Below are 27,119 nucleotides of genomic sequence, written 5' to 3'. Positions count from 1 at the left end.
AAACAACAATTTAAGAGGGTAGATACAGGCTTCTGGCCAAGATGAAGGCATAAGTGGATATGCTTTGCTTCCTCGCACAACCAAAAGAAGGACAACAAATTCAAAAACAAAAAGCAGCCAAAACTGCCAGAAAATTGAACTGTATGGAAGTCTGACAACCAAGGAGTTAAAAGAGAAACACTTATCCAGACTGGTAGGAGGGGCTGAGACCGGCAGCCAGACGGAGGACTGGCAGCAAGGCAGTGGCTGGAGGACTAGGGCGTCCCACATTTGGCTGTGGACAAACCAGGAGGAACAGCTAGGGAGTGAAGCAGACCACACAGCCCAGGGTTCCAGCCTGGGGAGATAAACCCTCAAAACCTCTGACCGCAAAAACCTGTGGGGGTGAGGCAGTGGGATAAACTCCCAGCCTCACAGGAGAGTTGGTTGGAGAGACCCACGGGGTCCTAGAACATATACAAACCCACCCACCCGGGAATGGGCACCAGAAGGGCCCGATTTGCTTGTGGGTAGCGGGGGAAGTGACTGAAAACCGGCCAAGAGCGGATCAGGTGGCACTGTTCCCTCTCAGACTCCTCCCCGACACACAGCAGCGCAAGTTAGTGGCGTGGGTTGCCCTGTCCTGGTGAACACCTGAGGCTCCACCCTTTACAATGTAACAGGTATACTGAGACAAAGAAATATGGCCCAAATAAAGGAATAGATCAAAACTCCAGAAAAAAACTACGCTATTTTTGGACTATAAGACGCACCAGGCCATAAGACTTCCTGCAGCAGCAGCCCTGTTCCTGCCTCCTGTGACCCTGCTCCACTGCTGCCCACCCCCCACCCCAGCAAGCCAGGTAAGCTACATTCGGACTATAAGATGCACCCCCCCCTTTTCTCCCAAATTTGGGGGGAAGTGCGTCTTATAGTCCGAAAAATACAGTAAGCAATGAGGAGATAGCAAACCTGTCAGATGCACAGTTCACAACACTGGTAATCAGGATGCTCACAGAAATGGCTGAGTATGGTCGCAAAATAGAGGAAGAAGTGAAGGCTATGCAAGGTTAAATAAAGAAAAATATACAGGGAACCAACAGTGAAGGGAAGGAAACCAGGACTCAAATCAATGGTTTGGAACAAAGGAAGAAATAACCATTCAACTGGAACAGAATGAAGGAACAAGAATTCAAAAAAATGAGGAGAGACTTAGGAACCTCCAGGACAACTTTAAATGTTCCAACATCCGAATCAGGGTTGCCTGAAGGAAAAGGGGAAGAGCAAGAAATTGAAAACATATTCAGAAACATAATGAAGGAAAATGCCCCCAATCTGGCGAAGGAAACAGACTTCCAGGAAGTCCAGGAAGCTCAGAGAGTCCCAAAGAAGTGGGACATAAGGAGGAACACACCAAGACACATCCTAACTAAATTACCCAAGGTTAAAGATGAGAGAATCTTAAAAGCAGCAAGAGAAAAGGATAGAGTTACCTACAGAGGAGTTTCCATAAGACCATCAGCTGATTTCTCAAAAGAGACCTTACAGGCAAGAAGGGGCTGGAAAGAAGTATTCCAAGTTATGACAGGCAAGGACCTCCATCCAAGATTATTCTATCCAGCAAAGCTGTCATTTAGAATGGAAGGGCAGATCAAGTGCTTCCCAGATAAGGTCAAGTTAAAAGAGTTCATTATCACAAAAAGATGATTAAACCTATGAAGAGTAAAATGGCAACGAACTCAAAATCATCAACAACTGAACCTAAAAACCAAAAACAAACGAAGCAAACAACTAGAACAGAAACAGAATCACAGAAATGCAGATCACATGGAGGGTTATCATTAGGGAGGGGAAGGGGGAGGATGGGGGAAAAGGTACAGGGAATAAGAATCATATTTGGTAGGCACAAAATAGACGGGGAGGTTAAGAGTAGTTTGGGAAATGGGGAAGCCAAAGAACTTATCTGTATGATCCATGGATAGGAACTAGGTGGAGGAATGCTGGGCGGGGGGGGTGGGGGGACGGAGGGCTGAGAGAGAGAAAGGGGAGGGAAAAAATGGGACAATTGTAACAGCATATGTAGTAAAGTGTACTTTAAAAAAAGAATGTGGTAGACATAAGCATCTTAACTTCAGTATCGTGTCTTTAGAACCTGTGGGCTCTCGTTATGTCTCGGGGGAGGGGGGGCTGTGGTTAAACTCACAGGAGCTCCAGACTGTTGGGTTCACTGCCTTCTGATTTGCTAAATACGGTGGTTATTCCCCCACTGAGTCAAGAAACTGAGTTCCAGCTTTATAATGGCACTTTAAATTTCTCACTTGATTTTAATACATGTGTTTCTTCAAATGAATCTTAGAATTATTTGAATACTCAAATCTCAGTGAGGTTTGGATTGAAATTACATTAAATACTGAGTCACACTATTGCCGTTTCAGTTTAGGAAAATGGTGTGTTTGTTTACATTTAAATCATTTTTGAGTTCTTCAGTAAAGTTTTGTGATTTTTTCTATTATATGTTCTGTAAATTTTTTAATGTTTTCCCCCTTCCCCCTTTTTTGATATTTTTAATGTGGTCATTTCCCATTTACTTTCTAAGTGGTGGTATAATTATATAGGAAAGCTGTTGATTTTTCTTTACTAGTCAGATTTTTTAAACTTAGTTCCAAGTTTTGTTACTGTTTCAGTTAATAGACTGTGAATACCTTTGTAGAACTGGTGAATTGACCTCTACCTTTACCTGTAATTAAAAGATTGTTTTTGCTTGTTTTTGTTTTTGTTTTTAAGCTCTTTTCACTTATGGATATGAAACCTCCCATCTCTAGAGCCAAGATGATTCTCATCACAAAAGCTGCTATTAAAGCTATTAAGGTAAGAGTAAAATCAATATATTTAACTTGAAAAAATGGTTTTGAAATTTTGAAACTGTTACTAAACATGAGAATTTACCCTGTGCATCTGTTCAGGCCTGAGCCGTTGGACACTGACTGGCCTCTGGCGACGGCGCATGCAGTGGGCCTCTGCCCTGGGTTACTAGTGCTTCCCTTGCGCAGTTTCCCAGCTTTACTGACACTTAACAAGTAAAACTTGTATGCACTTAATATATTCTAAAACATGACTTGATACATATACATCGTTTAGTGATTACTACAATTACGCTAATTGGTGCTGTCACCTCATGTAGTGTGGGGGGGGTGCGCACGCACACCACACTGAAAAAGGTGAACTCCCAGAAGTGGAGAGTAGAGTGGCCAGGTTTTTTATTTCGTTTATTTCTTGTCATAAATCAGCTAAGTGTTAGTTTCATTTTTATTTAAAAAAAAAATTTGGTCTGCATGAAATTAAATTTCTTACCCAAGATGAAACCTAAATAAGTGATTAATTTTAGAAACTGCACAATTTAGTTTTGATTCTGTTCTTATCCCTCTCATAAATACTGCTTTATGAAGGTTTATTAATTAAAAATCTGAGAAAAGGTTCTTCTGTTTGGGGTGGAGGTTGTAGTTTTGTATTTTAGTCAATTTCTGATATTTTTTCAATTGATGATTAGGGTATTTCTGATGGTTTATTCAATATTATCTTGAGAATCATTTAAATTGTGCAGATTTCAAGGTTTTAAGTATTTTCTAATTACATTGCAGGAAATGTAGACATGTAAACTAAATAATTTTCTTGTAATTCTTTTCAGCTTTATAAGCATGTAGTTCAAATAGTAGAAAAGTTCATCAAAAAGGTAACTATCCATTTTATGATTACCTCATTTTCATTATGTGCAATATTTGGGATTTGCTTTGTAAATTGTAATTTGGATGTTTGCTTGTAAAGCCATTAAGCCAACAGGTTGTTGCTAGAGGTTCTCTGTAATCTCCAGAGGCTTTTTTTGAAGAAAACAAAACAACTTTAGGGCCATCCTGTTGACTGAGTGCCCACTGCGTGGTGGGCACTCAAGGACAGTCCCCTGTGCACTGCCTGCCAGGACTCCCCGCGAGCCCAGTGAGCCCCCGCCCTGCACCCTGGTACTCTGTGGGCGCTGCGTTCATCTTGGAACATTTCAGATGAAAGCACTTTGTAGTAGAACTTGTCCAGCTCTTCCCTACTCCCAACATAATTGAATCATCTTTAGTCTACAGGGGTAGTGTGCTTCATAATGGTGTGACCAGCACATGTGTCTCAGCGGAGGACAGAGAGCGGAGACTTGGGCATCATTGTCTTCTCCCGCAGCCTGGAGCTGTGGAGCTGTCTCTGATCCTTGGCCTTCGAATATTGGCTGAGAGAGAGAGAGAGAGAGTAGCAAATCAAAGTACCACTAAGTAAAATGAAAAAAATTAAAATTACCTGCATGCACATTTGAATCCACTCATGTTTTATTACATACATGTACACGAATAAAAGGAAAAGGGGAACCCACGACCGATAGCCTGCTCCCCCACTGAGGTTATCACAAACACCTGCAGAGGGCTCTGTTGCTTGACTGGGCCACCACTGACTCGGGCGGGGCCCTCCGTTGGCCATTCTGCCTTGTGGCTGGCCTGGGGGAGAGGGTAGGTGCAGCGCAGTTGCTGTTATTAGGGTAGACTGCCAGGTACGCAGCTGCTGGGTTAAACGCGGCTTTGCTTTTATTGCGAATTCATCCTCATAACGGGTATGCCACTGGGGTGTACGTGAGTGTCTATCCCTGTGTTCTGCCCACCTGGTCAACCTCATAGGCCCAGAATGGCCTTCCCTGTCAGTTTTTGTTCCTCTGGTACTGCATGTTAACATTCCCTTGTCCATAATTTTAAAAGGTAAAAAAAAATTTTTTTTGAGCAGGTTGCTTTGGATGTGTATGGACGTGGTTTAGGAATTGCTATAGTAATGCTGATCCTGGGAAGGTGTGGGAGGTAGAGGGGTGGAAGAGAAGGAAAATACCGAGGGTCTGAAGCACGAAGAGAAGGGAGCTCTGTACAGACCTGTGGGAGGCCCAGCTGGCCAGACGGCCAGTGTGCCGGTGGTTTCCGAACAGAGACCACCGTGCCGAGGGCTGCAGCCTGCGCTTTTGCTTTTCGTGCTGACTTTCTGTCTTTGTGTTTGTAGTGCAAGCCAGAGTACAAGGTTCCAGGGCTGTACGTGATCGACTCCATTGTGCGGCAGTCTCGCCATCAGTTTGGGACTGATAAAGATGTTTTTGGGCCAAGATTCTCTAAAAACATAACCGCCACATTCCAATATTTATATCTTTGCCCATCTGAAGATAAGGTATAGTTGGTAATTTTTTAATTAAAACTTGTTTTTATTTGTATTTATTTGACTATTTAAATGTATTTTAGATATTGGAAGCCCCTATGGTATTAGAAAGATAACCATATGGTAATTTCTGAACTTAAAACAAAACCCCATTTTTTCTGGAGCGATCATCTCATATTTATCTATTTTCTTTTTTTTTTTTTTTAAGATTTTATTTATTTATTTTTAGAGAGGAGGGTGAAGGGAGGAAAAAAGAGAGGGGGAGAAACATCGATCAATTGCCTCTCACACAAGGTCCCTACTGGGGACCCGGCCCCCAACCCAGGCGTGTGCCCTGACAGGCGTGGAATCAAACCAGCGACCTTTCAGTTTGTGGGATGACGCCCAACCCACTGAGCCACACCAGCCAGGGCTGTGTATTTCCTTGTAAAGTCCTTTAGGGATGTCATCCTGTTAAAATATGAAAGGAGCACCAGATTGTTTTCAGGAAGACAGAGAGGACGCCCTGTAGTTGAGTGATGATGAAATTCTGTAGTCAAGAAAGGCAGGGTTCATCTCAGATGGCTGCTTTCTCTAGAAGGGACGGCAGTGCCAGAGTGTAAGTGGTCTTCGCTGCCAGTCACATGGCAGGCCTGGTGTCTCCCGTCCGTGGTTGCTGTTACAGTGTATGGACTCCAGGGGGCAGAGGAACACGCTGTGTCGTGGGCTCTGTGTTCATACTGGAGGAGCGCTCTTGTGGGGAAAGTACACAAGAAAAGAACATCACTGCTTCAGCAGGAGATCAGAGTTATGTCCTAAATAACACCCCTCTGGACCTCCATACTTACTGGTGCACAAAACAACTGACCTATAAGTTACTGGCCCGTTTCTTAGATACTGTGGCCCTGGCCAGGCGGCTCGGTTGCTTAGCATGTCGTCCCAGTACTCCCGGGTTGCAGGTTCGATCCCCTGTCGGAGAGCATACAAGAATCAATCGTGAATGCACAAGTGAGTGGAACAACAGTGACAGGCTGATGTTTCTACCTCCCTTCCTCCTTCCCTCCCTCTCTTACTCTGTAAAAAGAATCAATAAATTAAAAATGTATATTGTAATTGTTATAGTCATCCTAAAGAAATTCTTCTTCACTTCTGTTAACTTTTTTTCCCAGTGATAAGGTTTCTTTTTAACTATAAATTAAAGATGAACACTTCAAATACATTTCTCCGTTATTAAGTAATCCATTTCTTTTGCGCCTCCAGGTTATGTTACTTTACGTTCCTTTGCCCCCTCTGTCATTGTGGTAGGGCCACACTGCTGATGAAAGGCTGCTTACAGCCGTCTAACCAGGCTGTGACTCTGATGATAGACTTTTCTTCTCCTGCTTACAGAACAGACCTAGTATGGAGCAATTGGCCTAGGACTTTGTCTTCACTCCTTCTGTGAGGTGTAATGAATTACTTATGCAAATATTTATTGTGTGTTCATGTTTTCTCACACTTAACAGAGTAAAATAGTCCGTGTGCTGAACCTTTGGCAAAAAAATGGAGTATTCAAAATTGAAATCATCCAGCCTCTTCTGGACATGGCAGCAGGAAGCAGTAATGCTGCCCCGGGAGCAGACAGTGTTACCAATAACGAGGGTGAGGCCCCGCGTGTCTGCGAGCGTAGGGAAGGCTGTGTCTTCCCGTCCATACAGCGTTTGGGGGCTCTTTCTATTGGTGGAATTTTTTCATAAGAAGGAAAGTTGCATTTACATTGTGGAAGGTACAGGGTATTTTTCCCATAATTATTTGTAGTGAAAACACCATTCTTCCAGGACTCAGTACAGTGCAGACTCTAGTACCACAACCTGTGTTTTTACTGTATGTTAAACTGGACCGAATGTTATTTTAGTAAAGAAGCTTAAAGCAATGCAGATGGGAAAATGGATACATTAAAGTTCTTTTAGGCCTTAACGTCCTTTTCTTTTTTAGGTTCACCCCCTCCTCCAGTTAAAGTCTCTTCGGAACCCCCACTAGCCACTACCAACTCTGTACCAGCTGTCCCACAGCTGCCCAGCTCCGACGCTTTTGCTGCTGTGGCCCAACTGTTTCAGAGCACTCAGGGTCAGCAGGTAAACCACCCACCCAAGGTTAAATTGTTCGCAGTTTGGACTGTTGTCAGTTCTTGTTTTCTGTCCCTAATGCCGAGCGCATTTGAGGGAGGAAATAGTGCTACTGTTAAACTAGAAACGCCTTGACTGGGGAAGGTAATGGCATTGGAGGAGGGGGAATGCGGAAGGCGAGAGACAAGAGGCGTGCCGGGGACTGAGCGGTGCCCTTGGAAGGGAGCTGCTCTGGCTGGAGCTGCTGCCCCCAGGGTGGGCTCTCGGGCTGACTGCGAAGTCAGCAAACATATATTTACCTTGCTCACTATTCAGTGTATTTTCTCTTCTTTTTGACCATTAATTTTCACCATTGGGGTTGTCGACATACATTTTTAACTTTAAGCAGCGCCCCTTGTATCCCTGATTTTATTGATTCACAAACAACTTAACCATTCCTGAAACGTTGGCTCTCTTTCCTGGTTTACTCCGTGCCCGTGGCATTGCGAGTCACCTTGAAGGGCTCTTTCTTAGCAAAATACCTGTTGATGCAGTGCTTTTTACCTTGTGATGTGGTTGATCAGTTTGCCCATTCTTTAAGCTTCAGCAGATCCTTCAGACTTTCCAACAGCCTCCAAAACCACAGTCTCCTGCCCTTGACAATGCTGTGATGGCTCAAGTTCAGGCTCTCACGGCCCAGTTGAAGACAGCTCCCACGCCCCCGCCTGAGCAGAAAGCCACCGCGTTTGACAAGGTAAGGATGCCCCGCAGTGCCCGCCGTGTCTGGGCCCCTCACTGGGGATAGGGAAGCCAGCCTCCTCTGGAGTCTCGAGTGCTCGTTCAGTTGTCTTGTGGGTTCAGAGAGTCCCCCGTGACGTCAAAACATTATTTTTTCTAGTTATAAATTCAGTATGTTCTTTATGCAAAATTTTTCAGTGAAAGAAGAAATAAGGGGAAAGGAAACAGTAGAAAGGAAAGGAAACGGGACTGTTTACCATTAAGCCCCATACTTGGAGATAACTACTGTAATATTTTGCTGTGCGTTTTTTCAGAATTTATTTCCTGTGGATATATGCCTTTCTTTATTTGGTTGTATCACACATGTATATACACACGCACTGTTTTTAACTTGCTTGTTTTGGCCTTAATCTTCTTGTCTCATTTTGGTGGTGGTGTTAAGGCTGGTAGAGTTAGATCCTCATTTATTCCGAGTGCTTGTTAGGCACACTCCGTTACGTGGACACATCACCGTTTGTCTAGTCATTCCCCTTTCAGTGGACGTGTAAGTTGCTCCCCGAGTCTCGCTATTAAAAATCCTCAGTTACCACACGTGTGTGAGGGTTTGGGCTCCGGGTCTGCACTGCTCTGCTGGGCCTGGGCGTGTGGAAGGGGCAGCCACTGAGGATGTCGATGTGCTGAGAACGCACAGCTCAGAGCTTCTGGCCGAGATGCTAACCCAGACCCCTCCACTCTCACCTGTTCATGTCTTTTCTGTTTATTGGATTTATGGCTGTGTAAAATTCCATTCAGTTTTACAGGTTTCACTGCAGATAAACACATCTGAAGGTCCTAGAACTAAATGACACCTTGAGATTTCTGATTTCTTGGCAACGTTCTAATCACAAGCTGTAACAGCGCTAGCTGTCGTATTTTATGAGAGAGCCGTGGCACTGGTGGTCCAGAGTAAGACTGCGTGCGGCGAACACTGGCTGTCACCGCATCCTGGTGACTTGCGGGTGACCACTGACTAGAAGAAGGTTAGATAAAAGTTTTGAGTGCAGAAGGTGTGTACACCTAAGATGAAAACGCAGGTATTACAGAATGGTGTAAAGTAGAAAGGGAAGCAATTTCTCTGCTTTGAACAGATTTGTGTTTTTTCAGACCTATTTCCATGTACATGTGAACATAAATTCTTACATACTGTGGTTTATTAGATTTTTATTTTGAGTTTTGATTAGGAAACCTTCCCACCTGTGTATTTTTTAATTTTGTATTTTCTTCTAGACGTTTTATATTTTTGGTTTTTTTACATTTGTCTCTTAATTCTTCTGGAACCTACTTTACAGTATGGTTTAAGGTAGTTAAATCTTTATATTTTTAGAAATGAGTATTTCTCCCTCACTGTTTTGGTCACACTAACTTCTCATTTGTCTCTGTGCCTGTCTCTACACACTGTCCTGTCCCACTAATATGTTTGTTTACTTCTGCATTACAATTTAAATACTTGCAACCTATATACCATATTTTATTTCTAGGTGTCATGTCCTTCCCCCAACTCCCCACATTCTCTTTGGCTGTTCTCAGGCATGTTTGTTAGTCAGGGTTCGCCAGAAAAACAGCCAGTTTTTTACACACAGAACAGGGGACGGAAAGGGGAAGAGAGGCAGCATTTGGTTGGTTTTGAGGCATTGGCTCACACAGCTATGGAGGCTGGCAGGTCTAAGATTGGCAGGGCAGACGGGAGGCTGGAGACGCGGGTTAAGAGTTGCAGTTCCGGGCTGAGTCTGTTCTGAAGGGCAGGGTTTCCGTGTTGCTGCTCTTAAAAGAAACCTTCAACTGATTAGTTGGGGCCCACACAAATTATGGAGGATTTTATTTTTAAGATTTTATTTATTTCTTTTTAGAGATAAGGGAAGGGAGGGAGAAAGAGGTAAAGAAACATCAGTGTGTGGTTGCCTCTCATGTGCCCCTTACTGGGAACCTGGCCTACAACCTAGGCATTTGCCCTGACTGGGAATCGAACCGGCAACCCTTTGGTTCGCAAGCCAGCACTCAGTCCTCTGAGCCACACTGGCCAAGGCTAGAGGGTATTTCTTTATTCAGAGTCTTCTAATGTAAATGTTAATCACAGTTTTAAAATACCTTTGCAGCAACAGCTAGATTAATAGTTGACCAAACAGCTAGGCACCATAACCCAGCCAAATTGACACATAAAATTAACCATCACATTAACCTACTTTTCCAGGTGAACTTGAGCATGCATTTTGGAATTCATGGATTTATAGATTGATTTAAGAAGTATTGATAGCTTATTTATGCAGTGCTATTACAATGTCTTTTTTCATGTCTTATACATTTGCTTCATTTATTCTTAGCTGTTTAGTCATGTTTCATGTTTAACGTTTCATAACATTTCATTTGGTTAATGATGACATAGAGCAAAACTGTTGATTTTTATTTTACCTTGTAAATGGTCATGGTATTAAATGTTTAATTTTCTAGTTGGTTCTCAGATTTTCTAGATAGCTACTCTTTACTTTTCCTCTTTAACATCTAAAGCTATTTCCCTTCCTTCCTCCTTTCCTCCCTCCCTCCTCTCCTCCCTCCCTCCCTACTTTCCTTCCTATTGTATTGGTAGCTAGGACTTCCGGGAAAATGTTGAATAATAGCAATGCTACTGGTATCCCTATCTTGTTAATTTGAATTGTAACTCCTCTAGTATTTTACCTTAAGTGAGGTGGTCCATGTTTGTTTTTATATCAAGTTTAGGAAAAAGGAATTTTGTGCTTTCCTGTTGCTAAAAAGGCCTGTTTTAAGCTAGTCAAACAAGTTGACTGGAAACAATTTGTGTATTTCATCTGATTCATAGATTTTCAGTTTCCTAAAAAGGAACAAAAAATATGTTTTTGGATAGATCTCAGTTTAATTTTTTAATTGCTTCAAATCTTTTTCCAATGCAATAGGTATAAATCTTAAAACCTTAAAAAGCGTGTCTGTATGTGATCAAGTGCAGAGCTCATAGGTCTCGTGTCTCGTAGGCCCCAGCTTTAGGTGTGGCAGTGTTCTGATGCGGGTTACCTAGCTGCTCGGCGCACGCTGCTGTGCAGTGGTGACGGGGCACCTGTGTTTTATCGCCATGAGGGTTAAGTAAGCCAGTGCGTGTAAAGCAGTGAGGTGCCTGGGCCACTCGGTCACAGGTCACAATACGACTTTTAATCACGTGGCCTGGAATTGCAAAGGGAAGCACACGTGCTGTCCCTTCCCAGTCTAGAAATCTGGTGTTCAGTAACGGTGTGGCAGAGCGGTCCCGGGGCACTGCCAGTGGAGGGGGTTGAGGTTGGGAGTTCACGAGCAGAACGGACGCCGCTGAAGAGAGAATACGTGTTGGATGCCAGAGACTGGGGCTGGGAGGTTGCGAAGACCAGTGTGCACATCCTCATTCTGCCGTTCTCGGCTCTCCCGTCTCGGTGATGCTTCTGAGTGACCAGAGCTGTAGCTTTCTCGTTTGTACAAAGAAGAAACTCTCTACTTGCCGGCTTCTTGTGATGATGTAGGTGGTCTACCCAAACACAGAGTGGGGTGTGCATTGTGCTGCTTTCCTTCCTTCCTTTCTGAATAAATGTAGTCGGAGTTTAAATGTCTCTTCTGGGCGTGATCTTGTTAAGTGCTCTGGTTCTTTTTTCTGATGAATGTTTCTGGTGGTCTGAGGTGAGCTGTGAAGTGTTTAGAAAGAAGCTGGTGCCCAGGCGGTGAGACCTCCGTGCCAGCTCGGTTTCTTCTCACGGTCATACACTCCTGTGCAGGGGCAGTGGGTGTTGCCTGCGGCATTCGTAGTGATCAGATGTGATGGTCTTGCTTTTCGAGCATTTCACAGCCTCCTGGAAAATGTGCATCAGTTGTCATATGTGCAGAGTCCCAAGATTTTTGTCTAGGAACATGACTATTTCAGTAAAACATTTACGTTGCTAAATTAACAATAAGCATATAGACAGTGGTCAGAAAGAAAACACTGCACTTATAATTGGGGAAGAAAAGCAGAACAAAAAATGTCTCTCTCAAATGACATTTGTGTCAAAATGGGCTGTCCATGAACCACGGTCCTAGGGGCTCGTGCGAGAATGGTACTGTGCGTGACGGCACGGCAGGAGTAGAGGTGGTGGGAGCGTCTGCTGTTGTTACAAAGCTTTTGTGCACTGAATACAGTTTGAAAACAGAATGCTGACATACCTGTTGCAGAAGCTACTTGATCGATTTGATTATGACGATGAACCAGAAGCTGTGGAAGAATCAAAGAAAGAAGATGCTGCTGCCTCTGCTGCCAGCACAGCCGCTGCCGCTGCTGCCGCCGCTGCACCCACCGCACCTGCCGCCACCGCCGTCGCCCCCACCCCGCCTGCCGCTGCTGCACCTGCTGCATCTCCGCCACAGGCCCCCTTGTGAGTCTCCATTCCTCAGTGTCTGTGGAGTTGGCAGTCTCTGTAAGGCGTAGCTTAAGGAATATTGAGTAGTGAGGTCACTTTTCATACATAGTCATTGTCTTTTTAAATGTTGATAGTTAGGTTTTCTCCCAGATGGGGAGGAGATTCTATAAGATTTATAACAAAAAAATGGCTTTTATGTTGGGAATAATGCTTAGTGTATTAGTTAATATATAGGCAAATAGATGATTGAGCAAAATGTTGATTATTAATGATTCCTAGACATTTTTTTTTCCATTTTTAAATCACTTATTTTTTAATTACAGTTGCCATACATTACTATATGAGTTTCAGGCTAGACAATATTCTCTATGCTTCTGTATCCGTGTGGGTGAGAGCCCCATGTGTTCTGGATGGGTAAAAGGAGCGCTCACGTTTTTCAGTGGGTTTCCTGGCGATGGCATGCAGCAGCCGGCATACTCCCAGCACCAGAGCATGGACCCGTTTCCGCCTCCGATGATGGCGCTGCAGCAGGACCCCGCGCACCATCAGGTACGGGCGCTGTCCTTGCAGCTGCATCTCCACCTTCCAGCATCCCCGTCAGAGTGTGTGGGTTGCACTGCACAGATCAAGGTTCAGCTGTGGAGCACAGGACCGATCAGAGGTGCTCTCTGCTTTAATTAAAACAAGGATGCTAAATGCCACATGCTTATACTTTAGTAATGGGTGTTTCTGTTCAAGCAGCTTAGAGAGCAATTAGGGCTCTCTCTCAGGGAACTGGCCTGTCTAGTTGCAGAGCTCTTTCCTGTAGGAGGAGCCTCTCTGGGGCCGGGGTGGTGGGTGCTGAGAGGCTGCCAGCACTCCCACGCAGGACCCGAGGAAGGGCCCTGGCCCACAGAAGAGCAGCAGGGAGTCGTGGGGTGTATTTTAGCACCGCTGCTAATTCAGAGTTTCCTAAACTTGACTGTGCATCTAATTAGTGGGGACAGGGGAGGGCATTCTGAAAACCTTGGTGCTGCAGTCACTCTAAAGGATCGTTTTTGTTCTCATTATGCAGTGTTCTATTGCACAGCTAGTCTCAAGGTAATACTTCATAGCCTTAGTTTAGAAAGGGTTCTAAGAAATCTGTTCAGACTGTATTCATTTTCTTATATCATTTTCAGTCCATTTTATACATTTGGTAATATGAAAATTACCTTGTGTTTTTAATGACGTTTTGATGAATGAAGTTTGAAAAGTATTTTATAAGTGTGTAAGGTATGAAGAAAACCTATGAACTTATTTCAGAATGTTCAACAGTTATTGGAAAGTTTATAAATAATTTAGAAAGAATACTTCTTTTGTGACGTTATAATTATACTTTTAATTGTATAGACATTGGAATGGCACAGAAATATGTTAGTTTGTGGTTTACTGTTGTTACTATGTTTGATGTCCTAAAAGTAGGCGTGTTAGTGGAAACTCTCCTTAGAGTAAATTTTTTTAAACGATTCTATGTATGTATGTGTGTAGGTAGGTAGGTAGGTAGGTAGGTAGGTATGTATTTAGAGAGAGGGGCGGGGGTAAGGGAGAAACACAGGGAGAGAAACATCACCTGGTTGCCTCTTGCACACGCCAAACCAGGGGCCTGGCCCACAGCCCAGGCACTTGCCCTGACCCGGAATCACACAGGTGTCCGCTGGACAGTGGCCAAGCCACCAAGCCCCACCCGTCAGGGCTGGGGTAAAGTTTTTAAGGAATGAATCTCAAAGTCACTGCTTCCAGCCACTTTCTCCCAAAAGTCAGACCTTTGACTTTAAGTTCAGTCTGTCTCATGGTTTCCTCACATAAGTGAAGTTACATCTTTAAATATATAAAACCCAAACCTTGTGTGTTCGTAATTTTAAAATGAGTCATAGGGTTTTTAACCAATATATTTCAGTATGTAACAATTCTTTGGTTAATTATCATCTGTGGAAATTGTTCATCACTATTGTATGTCATTGTAGTTTTTCTTAGATCAAAATTTATTGAAGGTATTTTAGTTTTATATTAAAGTAGGGATTTTTTAAAAATTATTTTTGGTAGCAGTTACTTAAAACCTACTTACACTTTCTTTAAAAACAAAGGTTCCGCTTCCTCCTAATGGACAGATGCCAGGATTTGGCCTTCTTCCCACACCTACGTTTCCACCCCTGGCTCAGCCTGTGGTCCCTCCAGCTGTCCCCGGGCAGCAGCCGTTCCAGACCCCGTTCCAGGCCCCTAGTGAGCCACTGACGCAGAAGGCACATCAGGTAAAGCTTCGTTCTTGGTTGTCCACTAGCTTTGGTGGCGGGGACTTGTGCAGGCTCCTGCCTGTTTGCTTGGTGTCTGCATTTTTTAATGTGAAGAAAGACTCTTACTTGGGCACATATTAATCCTCTCTGTACCCCAAGTTTTTCATCTGGAAAATGGACATCATAACACTGCCAGGTAATTTCCATAATGTTCTTAAGGATTGAGGTACATGAGGTACAGAATGCTTGACCAGTGCCTAGTCATTAAAACGATTTGTAACCTATACGGAGTACTTTCTGAAAGTGAAATATTTCTTCTAATCTTGTAAACAGTATAAAAAGATGTTTCCCACTGAAGGCCAGTGATTATAAGCTAGTAATACGGACTCAAGCCACTGAAAGAGAACTGGTTCAAGACAAGAGATTTGTGATTTAATGTTTTTTGGATTTTGTTCTCTTGCCTTACTTATAATTTTCACTTTGCTTACGTAATGATGGCTGGTTCTTTGTTTGTCTTTAAAGGAAATGAAAATAGAACAACCTTGTACTCCAGAGGTTAATAAGCGGCACATGTCTGACAGCAGGAAGTCAAGATCTAGGTCAGCGTCCAGGTAATTCATAGGAAACGCTTTTCCCATCCCGTGTGTCTTAGGAGGCATTAGGAGTAAAACCAAGTTGGACCGGTTTCACATTGGGTGAATAGAGGAACACTTGGGTGTGTGTGTGTGTGTGTGTGTGTGCAGTGGGGCCAGGAGCACATCTAAAAATCTCCAAGCTTAGTCATCTTACCCATGTTTGTTTCCTTTGAGTTGCTTTAATGCCTGCACACAGAGAGTACATGGAATTACAGGATTATGTCTTGATATTCTCATAATAATAAGCACAGTGCCTTTACACGTTTAACACTGACAGAAATAATCAGATTACGTTTTAATTGCTGCGGGAGGAAGACCCCACTGAGAAACAGGTGACAGCCGAAGCTCAGGGACAGCACTTAGCACCTCGGTCTGCTGATGTGGAGTCAGCGCAGCGCTGGGGTGTCGAGGTCGAGAGGCACTTTCATGAGTGGGCAGCCGTCTTTATCGCATTTAAAATATGATCTTTCCCTGCTACTGGTTTCTCACACCTTTACCAAATTACCTACTTACATTTTTCCCTTCTTTTAAAATTAACACGCTTACATTTACAATTTTTTTTTTCTTCATGTGCTATCCGTTCTCCATCCTCATGAAAATACTAGGTCACCAAAAAGGAGGCGATCTCGATCTGGTTCCAGATCTCGGAGGTCTCGTCATCGACGTTCCAGATCTCGGTCCCGAGACAGACGCCGACACTCTCCGCGATCTCGGTCCCAAGAAAGACGGGATCGGGAAAAAGAAAGAGAACGCCGCCAGAAAGGCCTTCCTCCGATCAAGTCAGAGACTGCGAGTGGTAAGTCCACTTTGTCTTCAGACTTCCTGCATTATTTTTTCATGTCACGTGTTTTTAGTGTTTTCAACTGTCAGCAAAGCACTGCCTATCATGCCTCATTTGTTTAATGTGTGTCCTGGCGGGGGCATCCAACCGTGGCTTCAGGCGGTCCAACGTGAAACCATAAACTGACTTAAAACCTTCTTTGTGCTCATCAGTTTTTGTTAGTGTTTGTGTATTTAGTGGGTGGCCCAAGATAGCTCTTCTTCTTCCCTTGTGGCCCAGAGACGCCACAAGGTCGGACACCCCTGCTGGGAGTGAATGTAAGAGACACACAGTATACACTCCACAGGTGGGCAGGGACAGTTGCACAGAGTGACCAAAAGCACTGAATTGGTTGGTTGGTGTTCAAGAGTCAGGGTTGCATCTTAGACCTTCCCCAGAGACCAGTTTCCGCAGCTCTGACGTGTATTCACTGTCCTGGTCTCGGTTCTGGAAGCGGTGCCACAGTGATTTAGAGATTTGAAGTGTATACAGGCCTTGCCGTCCTCTGGCGGTACCTTGGTGGAACTCAGCACACTTCTGTCGTGAAGTTGCCGGGTGAGGCGCAGTGCGGTTTGCTGCCAGACGTGCGTGCGCTCACGGCGCCGTGTCCGTTTCAGTTTGCAGCACTACACTCTGGGTGGGGCAGCTGGACAAAAGGACGACTCAGCAGGACGTCGCCAGTCTCTTAGAAGAGTTTGGTCCAATCGAATCAATTAATGTGAGTGTTTATTAAACTATTTCATGAAAGTGGACAGATGCAGGAGTGTTTACGTGGTAAAGCTTAGGGGATTGTGGGCTCATCAATAACTGGCAGTTGAGACCAAATTTAAAGTGCCAGTTTACAAGTGACCTAATCTCCGAAGATCGGAACAGGGGTTGATTGAAGAGATGGGTTGTTGGAACTGGTTACTTGGTATTATATCTTGTTGCTCTTTAATTTTGTTACCATTTTTTATAACGTCGGAATGTTTTGGAGCAGATGATTCCTCCCAGAGGTTGTGCCTATATTGTTATGGTTCGTAGGCAAGATGCTCACCGCGCCCTGCAGAAACTGAGCCGCGGGAACTACAAAGTGAACCAGAAATCCATGAAGGTACCGTGTCGCGCTTGTTTTTCTTAAACTGTAATTTTGGACATAGACATTCCATATGCACCTTTTAAAAAAGAGGTTATCTGCTAAAAGTTAACATGATGTTTAATGTTAGGTTTGTGGTAGAATTTTTATTTTTTAATGTAGATAGAACAGTTCATTAAGGTAATTAATTACTTGGTGCTTTATATATAATGTCATTTGGTGAAATATTTTATGTCATTTCAAAAATTTTGTCATCTCACGTTAACTATGACAAAATATTCAACAGAGAGAGAGAAGTGTGTAGGCCCATGGGCACTCTTCCCCTAGGGGCCACAGGCAGTGTGTCCTCGCTGGCGTGACACCGTTGTGCCCTTGCCTGGGGCCACAGATGGGTTTTGTCCAAAGTCCCAGTGTGTTGGGTGGTGCACGGGAGTTTGTGCTTGGCCCTGGTAAACCTTTTCCTTTCAGTTTTGTGCTGGCTCGCCGGGGGACCCGGGGAGCAGGGGAGTGGGTAAGGAGGTGACACCAGTCAAATTTCCATCCTAGGATGCAGTGAAAGGAATAGGCAGCCAAGTGTCCTGGTGTGAAGTAAGGGCCAGGGAGAGCGAGGCCAGACCCCACGCACGTTTGCTGCCCGAGTTGGGGGGGGGCGAGGACAGTGGGGAACAGTGAAGTCTCAGAATGCGTGACATTCTCGGCCTTCCTTTCTTTTTATATTCTAATCAATGGTGAAATAGATCGCCTGGGCCTTAAACAAAGGAATAAAGGCAGATTATAAGCAGTATTGGGATGTAGAGCTTGGTGTTACTTACGTTCCGTGGGACAAAGTCAAGCCTGAAGAACTGGAGAGTTTTTGCGAAGGCGGCATGTTGGACAGTGATACACTTAACCCAGGTAAGGCAGGACTTAATGTCTTTCAAAGTCATGCGTTTTCTTGTTAGTGCCTATGACAGATTTTTTTTTTTTTTTTTTTTTTTTTTTTTTTTTTTTGTAATATCACAAAGTGACTTTTGTGGTCTTTGCTTTTCTGCAACTGTATTGAGTGGAGAGATGCAGATCCAAACAAAATAATTACTGGTCGTAGGTGAAACAGATCAGATGAGCCTTAGCCTGGTTGGCGTCGATACTGTGTTTTACTCCAGTGCTTCCTAACAATTGCTTTGGAAGCGTTTAAATGTTCAGAGAAGAGTCGAGAGTGGAAGTGCACGTCCAGGAGGCGCAGTCACTCGGGTCAGGAGCACTAGCAGTGCCAGGGGGGACGGGGTCAGGGTGTGCAAAGTGCAGCACAAGCTGGCACGGCCTGGAGACCCACAGGTGGCCTGAGGGGCAGCGGCATGGGGTGGCGCGGCAAATAGACCCAGTGAGGCGAGGAAGCGTCCCAATGGGGAGTGACTGCAGGAGCGTGGGGGTTGGGGGGGTGACCCCATGCTGGCCTGGCTGTCCCCGCCCCTCCTCCCTGCACAGTGCCTGACGCCTTCACTCACGCAGAGAGCTAAGGGTCTGTGCAGGCAGATGGGCATCAGTCTGCTTGGCGCCAGGCGCACTGGGAGGCTGGTCCAGGGGAGGGTCATGCTCTTCCACCCGGGACTCTTTGTCCCAGCAGCGAGAACCCAGACTGGGGCTGGGTGTGTCTGGGTGAGTCCCACCTCTGCCACTTGCAGGTATGTGACCTTGGACAGTTTGTCTTCATTTTCCTCATTTATGACATGGAAATAAGAAGAACTACTTGTGGTTATAAGGATTGATTTAATTAGTGTATATAGAATGCTTAGAACTGTGCCTGGCACACAGGAAGCACTTTTCTTTTTTTGCGTATCTGCTAATTTAAATACCATGTATAAGATTAGCGTGACATTTTCTTAATCAGATTGCTGGTTTTTTAATATAATCTGCATTTTAAAAATCACTTCTGGATTTAAAGTTATAAACTGAACACGGTAAACTTGCATTGTTAAATTTGTTGAACTCTTATAATAGAGTGGAAAGGAATTCCCAAGAAGCATGAAAATGAAGTTGCTCAAAATGGAGGGGCAGAGAGCTCACACGCGGAACCAGTATCGCCCATCCCTAACCCTTTGCCTGTGCCGGTCCCTCCGATGCCTGTTCCCGCACCCATAACGGTGCCTCCTCCACAGGTAAGACCGTGTGGGGCGCTATTCAAATGCCCAGGTGTCTCAGAGATGCCTTCCTAAACCTTCCCGTAGATGTGTGCCAGACTCGCAGTCTAGGATGGGAGTGCGTGAACGCGCACTTCTGATTTGTTACATTGTGGTATGTCTGACCGACACATTGTTGATTGATGTAAGTGAAACCAGAGAGCACTCGTTGCCTGCACCTGTCTGGTTCCTGAGTGTGTCCCAGTGAGATGCTGCAGACTGGAGGTGCGCACCTGTTCAGGCTCCTTCTGCTCTTTACTCTCCCCTTGTGTTCTCAGCACTCTTTGTTCTTCGTGGACTCAAGTTCTGCGGGGTGTGGATTTGTGCCCTGCGGGCAGCTGTTGTGGGGGAAAGGTAGTTTCTAAACCTTCATTCTGGGTGGTGCCGTGGTGAAATTTTTTTTTAATGAATTGAGTGCCATTTAACATGAAGGCGTATTCTTAGAGAGTCTTTGCTGTCCTGGTACTTCAGAAGAAAGGCTCTGGATTCTGGCAGAACAGGGTCTGCGCACCAGCTCCGCGGGTCACGCAGCAGTGAGACCTTGGGCGAGTCACCTGCCCTCCAAGCTTGGGTTTCCTCTGTATGGAGTGCAATCCCTTTCCTGGCTCCCGCTCTGGGCTCTGGCAGTTTTCCTAGATCAGAGCTGTTTTGAGGATTAAATGAGCTAATGTGTGTTAAATACTCAGTAGGTTTCCTGTTACATAATAAGCTGAATCATAAAAAACCTTTTGGTTAAAACTATAAATAGTTGAACCATAGTTTATGTATGTTCTAGATTTTCCTTGTCTTTCAACACCTTCCTTTCTCCGTTTCTCACGATAAATCTGACCGGGTAGATCTGCACTGACACGAAGTGGGGGCCTGGCCTCTGGCGTTAGCTGCAGGGTTTCCTACACTGCCTCGCTCTGCAGTCAGCCTCTGACTGTGCCCGTCAGTGTTGGTTTTAAATGAGATTCCAGTATATCAGCATTCATTTAAAGGAACCTGACTAACGTGTTAAACTGACCATACTTACTTTTATTAATAGCTAATATTTATTTGTTGGGTGTTTATGAAGTGCCAGCCAGTGGCATTTAGCGCGTGTTAGCCCTTTGATCCCTGCGGGTCGGTGCGGGCAGCACCTTGCACTCCCAGACCCACACACTGAGGTCCAGTGCGCGCCTACTGAGGGCCCAGAGCCGGTTAGGGGCAGCGGCCAATGGACCCTGGGGCCTGAGGCCTTGGTCACTGTGCGCCAGTCGGGTAGCTTTTCTTAGAGTTGTGTTCCTCGGAGCCACCTGCTCGTGGGCAGTTTTTAGCGTGGCATCTGTCAGACCCCAGCAGGTGCTGGTAAAGTGCAGTGTGAACTGCTGTCATAGAGTGGGGGGCAGAAACACCGTTTGGGGGGTACAGATTGCTGCATGCTTTTTAATCACATAGTAGGAACAGATTCAGAAATAGCTGTTTTTTCCAATAAGACATTTTCTTGGCCTGCTCACCATGTGGGCGGGAGGGCTCGTGCACAGCTTCCTGTCCCTTTGTCCCAGGTGCCACCGCAGCAGCCCGGTCCTCCTGTGGTCAGCGCTCTGCAGCCACCCGCCTTCACCCCTCCCTTGGGGATCCCTCCGCCAGGCTTTGGTCCTGGTGTTCCTCCTCCTCCTCCTCCGTTTCTGCGCCCAGGATTCAACCCGATGCATTTACCACCAGGTACGCCAAGTCGTGTGAAAAAATGTTGGTTTTGAGTCTGAGGTACAGTGACACAGCGGCAGTGACATCGTTTTTCTTGTCGCAGGTTTCCTTCCTCCCGGACCCCCACCCCCTATAACTCCACCAGTGTCCATCCCTCCTCCGCACACTCCGCCAATGAGCATCCCCAACCGTAAGCACAGCCTCCTTGTGTTCGCACCTCTCGGGGTCGGGGGCAGAGGGCGGGCTGGCAACGGGCCTGCAGTGTGGCGAGAGAGAGGAGCCGGGGGACGAGTAACTGTTCAGCTTCACGTGTCGATGTGGTTGTGTCCCTTAGCTGCTATCGCTGGTATAAATGAAGACACCACAAAAGACTTACCTATTGGAAATCCCATTCCAACAGTGGTGTCTGGGGCGAGAGGAAACGCCGAGTCTGGGGACAGCGCGAAAATGTTCGGCTCCGCTGTGCCGCCCGCCGCACCCACGAGTCTGCCCGCCCCTCCTGTAACCCAGCCTGTCTCACTTCTGGGTAAGTGGATGTGTTACCACGCTTTTCTTTTCCTCTGCCCAAGCTAGGTGTCGTCGTTTTTTTTTTAACTGGTAATTTTGGCAAAATTTCCTCTCTGGGTCTAATGTCTTCCTTTGAGGAGGGTCTTCCTCTTAAACATGAGTTCTTGATCTTGACCAAGAGTGGCCCTAGAGACAGTGTCCATGATGAAATTATGTTTGTTTGCCTTGAACAAAAGTTGGGTTTGCATGTCTAATTTGGCATAGAGAAGGGTCTCTGTAAGGGGGGGTACGCTGTCCGAGACTGGCATGACCCAGATGCCCAGCTTTGTAAGAGATGACGTTTCTTCGACAACATAGTCCTCCCCCCCCAGTTTGGACCAGTTTTTCTGTATCCGACCTCGGTAGCGTTCTCTGTGGGCTGGCAAAGACAGTGCTCTTGGATACATGCCAGTGAAATGGCTCTGTTGCCTGAGTGACAGACCTCAGTGTCCTCCTGCTAGAGGTTGTCCGTTGTCCTCCACCCACAGCGTGACCTCAGTGATGAACGGAAGTGTGAGTTAGCGTGTGTGCCACTTTAAGAGGCCTTGCCCTTGCTTGCCCGAATTACACTGGAATACATCACATCCTTGTTACACTGACCACCTCTTCAGTAATAACTTGGTGTACTGGAGGTGGTATTGTCCAGCATGCGGAACCCCTGAGTCTCCTCACGGGTGGTTCGTCCCCCTTCGGTGTCAGGGCGCTCCAGTCCCACGAGTCTGGGGTTTTCAGGGGTGCACGTGCGTGCACGCTTACATCCATCATCTCAGGTGTCGCAGGAAAGAGCACATGGGTCACCTGAGCTGTAGGGCTGTGGGGCATTGGTGTGGGACGCGGGCCTTGACTTTTCACCTGTGCCTTTCAGGACTGTCGGAGGTTTTTCCTTTGTACCTGTACTACGTTTATAATAAAAATCGATTTGTTTTTAAATGGCATGCTGTCTTGTGGCCTCTCCGAGACTGAGTTTAGGTTGGTAATAACCCTGACCTTTACTTCCCTTAGCACACAGACTGAGTGATAGTAAAAGAGAGTTTGGGGTGGAGGTCCGCCACCGGTGACGTAGCAGTGGTCTTCGTAATGGCGGCGGGCAGTTGGTGGGATGAGGAGGCTGCTTAAGAGGCCTGCCCCTGGGAGCCCTGTAGCAGCAGGAGCGCTGGACTAGCAGCCAGGGGACTCTGCCATCTCTGGTTCTCGGTGTTGTTATGTCTGGTTCCGATATTGGTCATGCGATGGTTCCACAAAACTCGCAGACTCTGAGTTGGACAGAGTTTCCTGATTAACCGCTCTCTTTCACCCCACACTCCTGATGATGAACGCTGTTTGAAACGGAACTTTCTAGTCTGACGTCCATGGATGTTAGGCCACCTGAGACCATTTACAAAGTTGTGTGCATTTGCTTTATTCCTGGGCTTAATAAATTAATTGAATAAGTGAGAAGATTTTATTATCTCCCAGAGTATAATACCGACCACGTTCAAACAGCCTTGAAGAAGTAGCTGCCTTGATTTAACATGCGGGCTTGAAGATCCCGCCTTTGTCTCTTGTCACTGCTGAAGTGCGCAAGTACCACTCGGCATCAGCCGTGTGAAACAAAGTAGGACAGGGCAGAAGGTCGTGACCTGGGAAATAAACCCAGGAAGCGGAGCGCTGGTAGAAAAACAAGTTTCTGCGCATTTAACGTTACCTGACATAGCTGTCATCTGTCCCTCCTCCCCTCCTCGCCCCCTAGCACTCCCACGAGAAGGGAGCCCCGCGACAGGGGGGACGTTGGTTACACGAGTGGGTGGACGGCTGGCTGGCCCTCAGTGCCAGGCTGTTCATCCTGCCTGTGGCGGTCTCTGTAGCTTTTAACGCACAGTTCAGAAATTGAAAGCCCTTCAAAGTCTGGAAAGCTTAAGATCTGACGTAACGTAACAATGAAAGCTTGTTAAAAATAAGTAGTTTTTACGGAAATAGAGTTTTAGTCAGAGAAGGAAAGCCTTCCATGTTCCTTCCGTTAGAAACCTTGAAAAGGATGTCCCATGAACTTTGACCTTTCAGAGAAATGAGACTTCTCTGTGTGCGTGCAAAAAAGGGAGGATTTATCCATAAGACTGACGGTGATGAAGGGATGACATCATCCGTACCTACTGAAGGTAGTGATCAGGTGGGGTCCCTGCTGCTCTTGACCAGGTCATGGGCCCTGACTTCAGGTGCTCTCAGGTTTCTCCGGGCGCTCTGGCGCTTTCTTCCCTGGGGATGCACAGAGGCGGAGTGCCGGGCAAGAGCCCTTTCAGCCTGGAGGGGAAGTGTGGCACTGAACTCCCATCGCTTTATCTGGGAGAAAGGGACTGGAGACGCTGTGCGTGCAGGGTGTCCTGGGGACCGCACGGCCTGCCACCGGGCGGCCCTGCTGAGGGAGGGGAGGTGGGCCACAGGCAGTGTCCAGACCGCCTCAGGGCAGGGCTTAGCTGCTGTGATCAGGTTCAGACGGTAACGGTGTTTGACAAAGGGAGCAAACTCTTTAGGGGGGAACATTTTGTCTTGACATAGTTGCCTCAGGAGTTTTCACGGTAGATTAGACCAGCTCCCAAGTTCACACACAGTAAAGTTCCATCAGTTGGCTCACTGAGGAGATGTGTGTGTTGGTCACAATGGAGATAGCGCAGCATGACATCTGGGTTCTCCCCATCACTCAAGCTCAAACGGTGTTACAGTGGAAGGTGAGCGTGTCATTGAGAGACTTGCCTAACTTAGGCCCTAATTTCTGAAATGTAGCATTAGCATCTGTAAGTAGCAGGGGCCAAGCTAACGTTCACGAGGGCTGCCAGAGGTCCGCAGTGAGGCCTGAGCAAGCTGGCAGGAGGCGGCGAGGCGCCGCTGTAAGGGTGGCCCGGTTTAAAGAACCCTCTGATCGTCAGACATAAGTGTGGGCATGGGTTTGGGGTCACGACTCCGCATTTCTGGGGTTGTGCTCAGGCAGCCAGCCAGCCACCAAAATCAGAGAGAACTGAACCTCCACCTTGCAGAGACTCTGGGTGTGTTAGAGACCGGTCATCTGAAAGGACAAAAGTCTTGGCACACAACAGTTCACCGTCACTGATGTTTAAAGAGATCCCATCCTAGTACTTCACACTGCGCAACAGCAGGTAGAAGTGTGGCGGTTCGGTAAAAACCGATGGTAAGTTTCCTGGTGCCGGTCATTTAGGAGGGAGGAGCATCTTAATTCATTCTCTTCACTGTATGCGGGCCTATGTTTACTTCTGTGGGACATGTATCTATAACATTTTGTACAGCACATTTTTATTAAGTTTGTTGTAAATGTGAAATTTGGGTTCCTTTGATGTTCCAGACAATAAAGAAGATACATTAAAAAATGTTTGTTTGTGTTACATATTTCTACTGTGCTACCAGTATATCCAAAATGTTTTTTCAAGGAAAAATTATCCTAGGTTGGACTCATTCCTTTTGTGGAAAATTAAAGCCTCTTTTATTGCCAAATACATTTAATTATTAATGTGCAGAGAATCTTCCCAGTTTTGTAACACTGCTGTAGATGATGGTAAACTCATAAATAAGAATTGGGTGTTCGTAAGATTGTTTCCTACTTAGTGATAATTTCTGTTACCAAAAATTTAGAGCCAAAGGGATAGATTGGCGGCCGGCAGCCTGAACTGCTGGGTCTGCGTCTGCCCCTGCCTGGCCTCAGTCGGTGCAGTGTGTTGAGGTTCCCAAATTCGCACACTGAGGAATTATGTGGGCAGGATTGGTTTGTGAATTATTACACCGGAACAGCTGTGTTTGCTTTTATACAATATTTTATAATACTTAAAACTGCTGAGAAGATACATAATTTTACCATTGACTTCTATAATTACTTTAAAACTGGTATTTGGTTTGTGGTGATTTTAGTTAAATATCTATGCCCAGAATTTTTTTTAGTAATTAGTAATTTTTAACAACATTTGAATTGAAACATTAGAGCACCAATGTACTAGTGTGAAACATTCAAAGGAAACCTGAAGATTGTTCTGGAAAGTAGTATTTTTTTAATAATATCTAATTTTTTTAATATAATTTTCTGCAACCTAATATTTTTCCTGTAAACTTTCCCATGATGTCTAGTTACATTGATCATAAGCTAGAGGATCTACCCGGTGTTCGATTTGGTGCCAGACGAGCTTGTGGCCTGTGGACCCTGTGAAAGCTCTTTCCTTTGGGAGGCTTCCAGATACGCATTGCATCACCCATTAGGTTGGTGCAGGAGAAGTGGGTCCCCAGACTCACCACGGTGCCTTCAGCTTAGGTATCACATTGTTCAGTAGCTACTTCCTGCCGTTAGCCCACAGCGGGTGCTTGCCCTGGCTGTGCATTTGCGTTTTCCCAGCAGGGGGAGCACTACAGACAGGGCACAGGAAAGTTCTTGAAAAAAGGCTTGAGAGGTGCTCCTCACACTTGGCCCACATCCCCTGCGCTTCCTCGGCTGCAAAGCCCCTGCCCATAGTCTTCACCTTCACGTCTCCGGGGCTGGAGGCAGGTTGGGGGGCGAGGCTCTGGGCGGGTTTTGCTAGACAGATTCTGCTGTGAAGAATTCCAGGTAAGATTTTTTTGCTGATTACATTGAAAATAAAATTCCCTATGGGTAATCTCATTCAGTGATAGGTTAACTGTATGTTTTAAACTCTTGATTCTAATAACCCAGCTCTTGAATCTAAGTCATAGCTGTTACACTTTGCCAATTATAGTAAGAGAGCGATTAATACACAAACTGGAATTCTAAAAAGCGACTGCAAATGAACCATAGGGAAATAATCAGAAAAGGCCTATTATACCTTTTTTTTTTAAGGAAAAACCAGGAGTCATTTTTAAGTGATAGTAATCAATTTCTGATTTCTCTTTGAAATTCTTCTCATGTAATAGATTTTATCGAAAGTGTACCCTATGCTGAAAATAGATCTCAGCATCCCTGCATTATGTGTTACTGAAAACTCAAATTTCTCCTTACAAATCTCTCACTAGTATTCCAAGCACGATTTTTAAAATAATCTTCCTATGAAATGTCGTCTAAAATGCGGTTTAATTCTTTGAAAGTTAGCTCCTTACCCTTCCGTTCTCTCCAGCAGCCAACACAGTGCCTGCGGTAGGAACCGCAGGGCAGGCAGAGTGGTCATGCCCTGAGTGCCGCTGTCTGGTGAATCTAGGGAAAAGACGCACACACGAGAGTCGTCCTGTTTCCGTTTTTTCTTTCTTTCTTTCTTTCTTTTTTAAGATTTTATTTATTGTTAGAGAAAGGGGAAGGGAGGGAAAAAGAGAGGAGAGAAACATCAGTGTGTGGTTGGTTGCCTCTTCCACGCCCCGGGCGTGTGCCCCGACTGGGAATTGAACCGGTGACGCTGGGGTCCGCAACCTGGCTCCCAGTGCTTGGAGCCACACCAGGCAGGGCCTGTTTGCGTTTTCTGAAGGTCTGGAATAAAAGAGCACTTGGTGAATATAGAGACCCACCTATGGATATTGAGGCCTTGGGGAGAGAGGAGCGGCTGACCTTTTCCCGTGAGTGGGAAACTTTGTGTAAGTTCATGCAAAAT

General features: G+C 45.6%; 1 protein-coding gene across 2 annotated transcripts in view; it reads left to right on the top strand.

Annotated features, from left to right (window-relative positions):
• Positions 1–27,119, top strand: part of SCAF4 (SR-related CTD associated factor 4) — a 56,866-nt gene that overhangs the window by 19,605 nt on the left and 10,142 nt on the right. Inside the window, exons 2-19 of one of the 2 annotated variants that reach the window (XM_053916631.2) lie at positions 2,764–2,847; positions 3,665–3,709; positions 5,050–5,211; positions 6,684–6,819; positions 7,153–7,292; positions 7,864–8,016; positions 12,219–12,418; positions 12,844–12,952; positions 14,509–14,673; positions 15,178–15,266; positions 15,896–16,086; positions 16,728–16,828; positions 17,090–17,203; positions 17,923–18,079; positions 19,163–19,320; positions 20,868–21,027; positions 21,113–21,199; positions 21,410–21,535. In XM_053916631.2, coding sequence (XP_053772606.1) covers positions 2,764–2,847; positions 3,665–3,709; positions 5,050–5,211; positions 6,684–6,819; positions 7,153–7,292; positions 7,864–8,016; positions 12,219–12,418; positions 12,844–12,952; positions 14,509–14,673; positions 15,178–15,266; positions 15,896–16,086; positions 16,728–16,828; positions 17,090–17,203; positions 17,923–18,079; positions 19,163–19,320; positions 20,868–21,027; positions 21,113–21,199; positions 21,410–21,535 — 2,377 coding nt within the window. Of the gene's footprint in view, positions 1–2,763; positions 2,848–3,664; positions 3,710–5,049; positions 5,212–6,683; positions 6,820–7,152; positions 7,293–7,863; positions 8,017–12,218; positions 12,419–12,843; positions 12,953–14,508; positions 14,674–15,177; positions 15,267–15,895; positions 16,087–16,727; positions 16,829–17,089; positions 17,204–17,922; positions 18,080–19,162; positions 19,321–20,867; positions 21,028–21,112; positions 21,200–21,343; positions 21,536–27,119 lie in introns of both variants that reach the window. The other variant, XM_053916628.2, reaches the window with a different exon arrangement.

The sequence above is a fragment of the Desmodus rotundus genome, chromosome 2 (genome assembly GCF_022682495.2).
Source record: "Desmodus rotundus isolate HL8 chromosome 2, HLdesRot8A.1, whole genome shotgun sequence".
Taxonomy (NCBI): Eukaryota; Metazoa; Chordata; class Mammalia; order Chiroptera; family Phyllostomidae; genus Desmodus; species Desmodus rotundus.
Note: the sequence above shows the minus strand (reverse complement) of the source record. Positions and strands in the feature narration are given on the sequence as shown.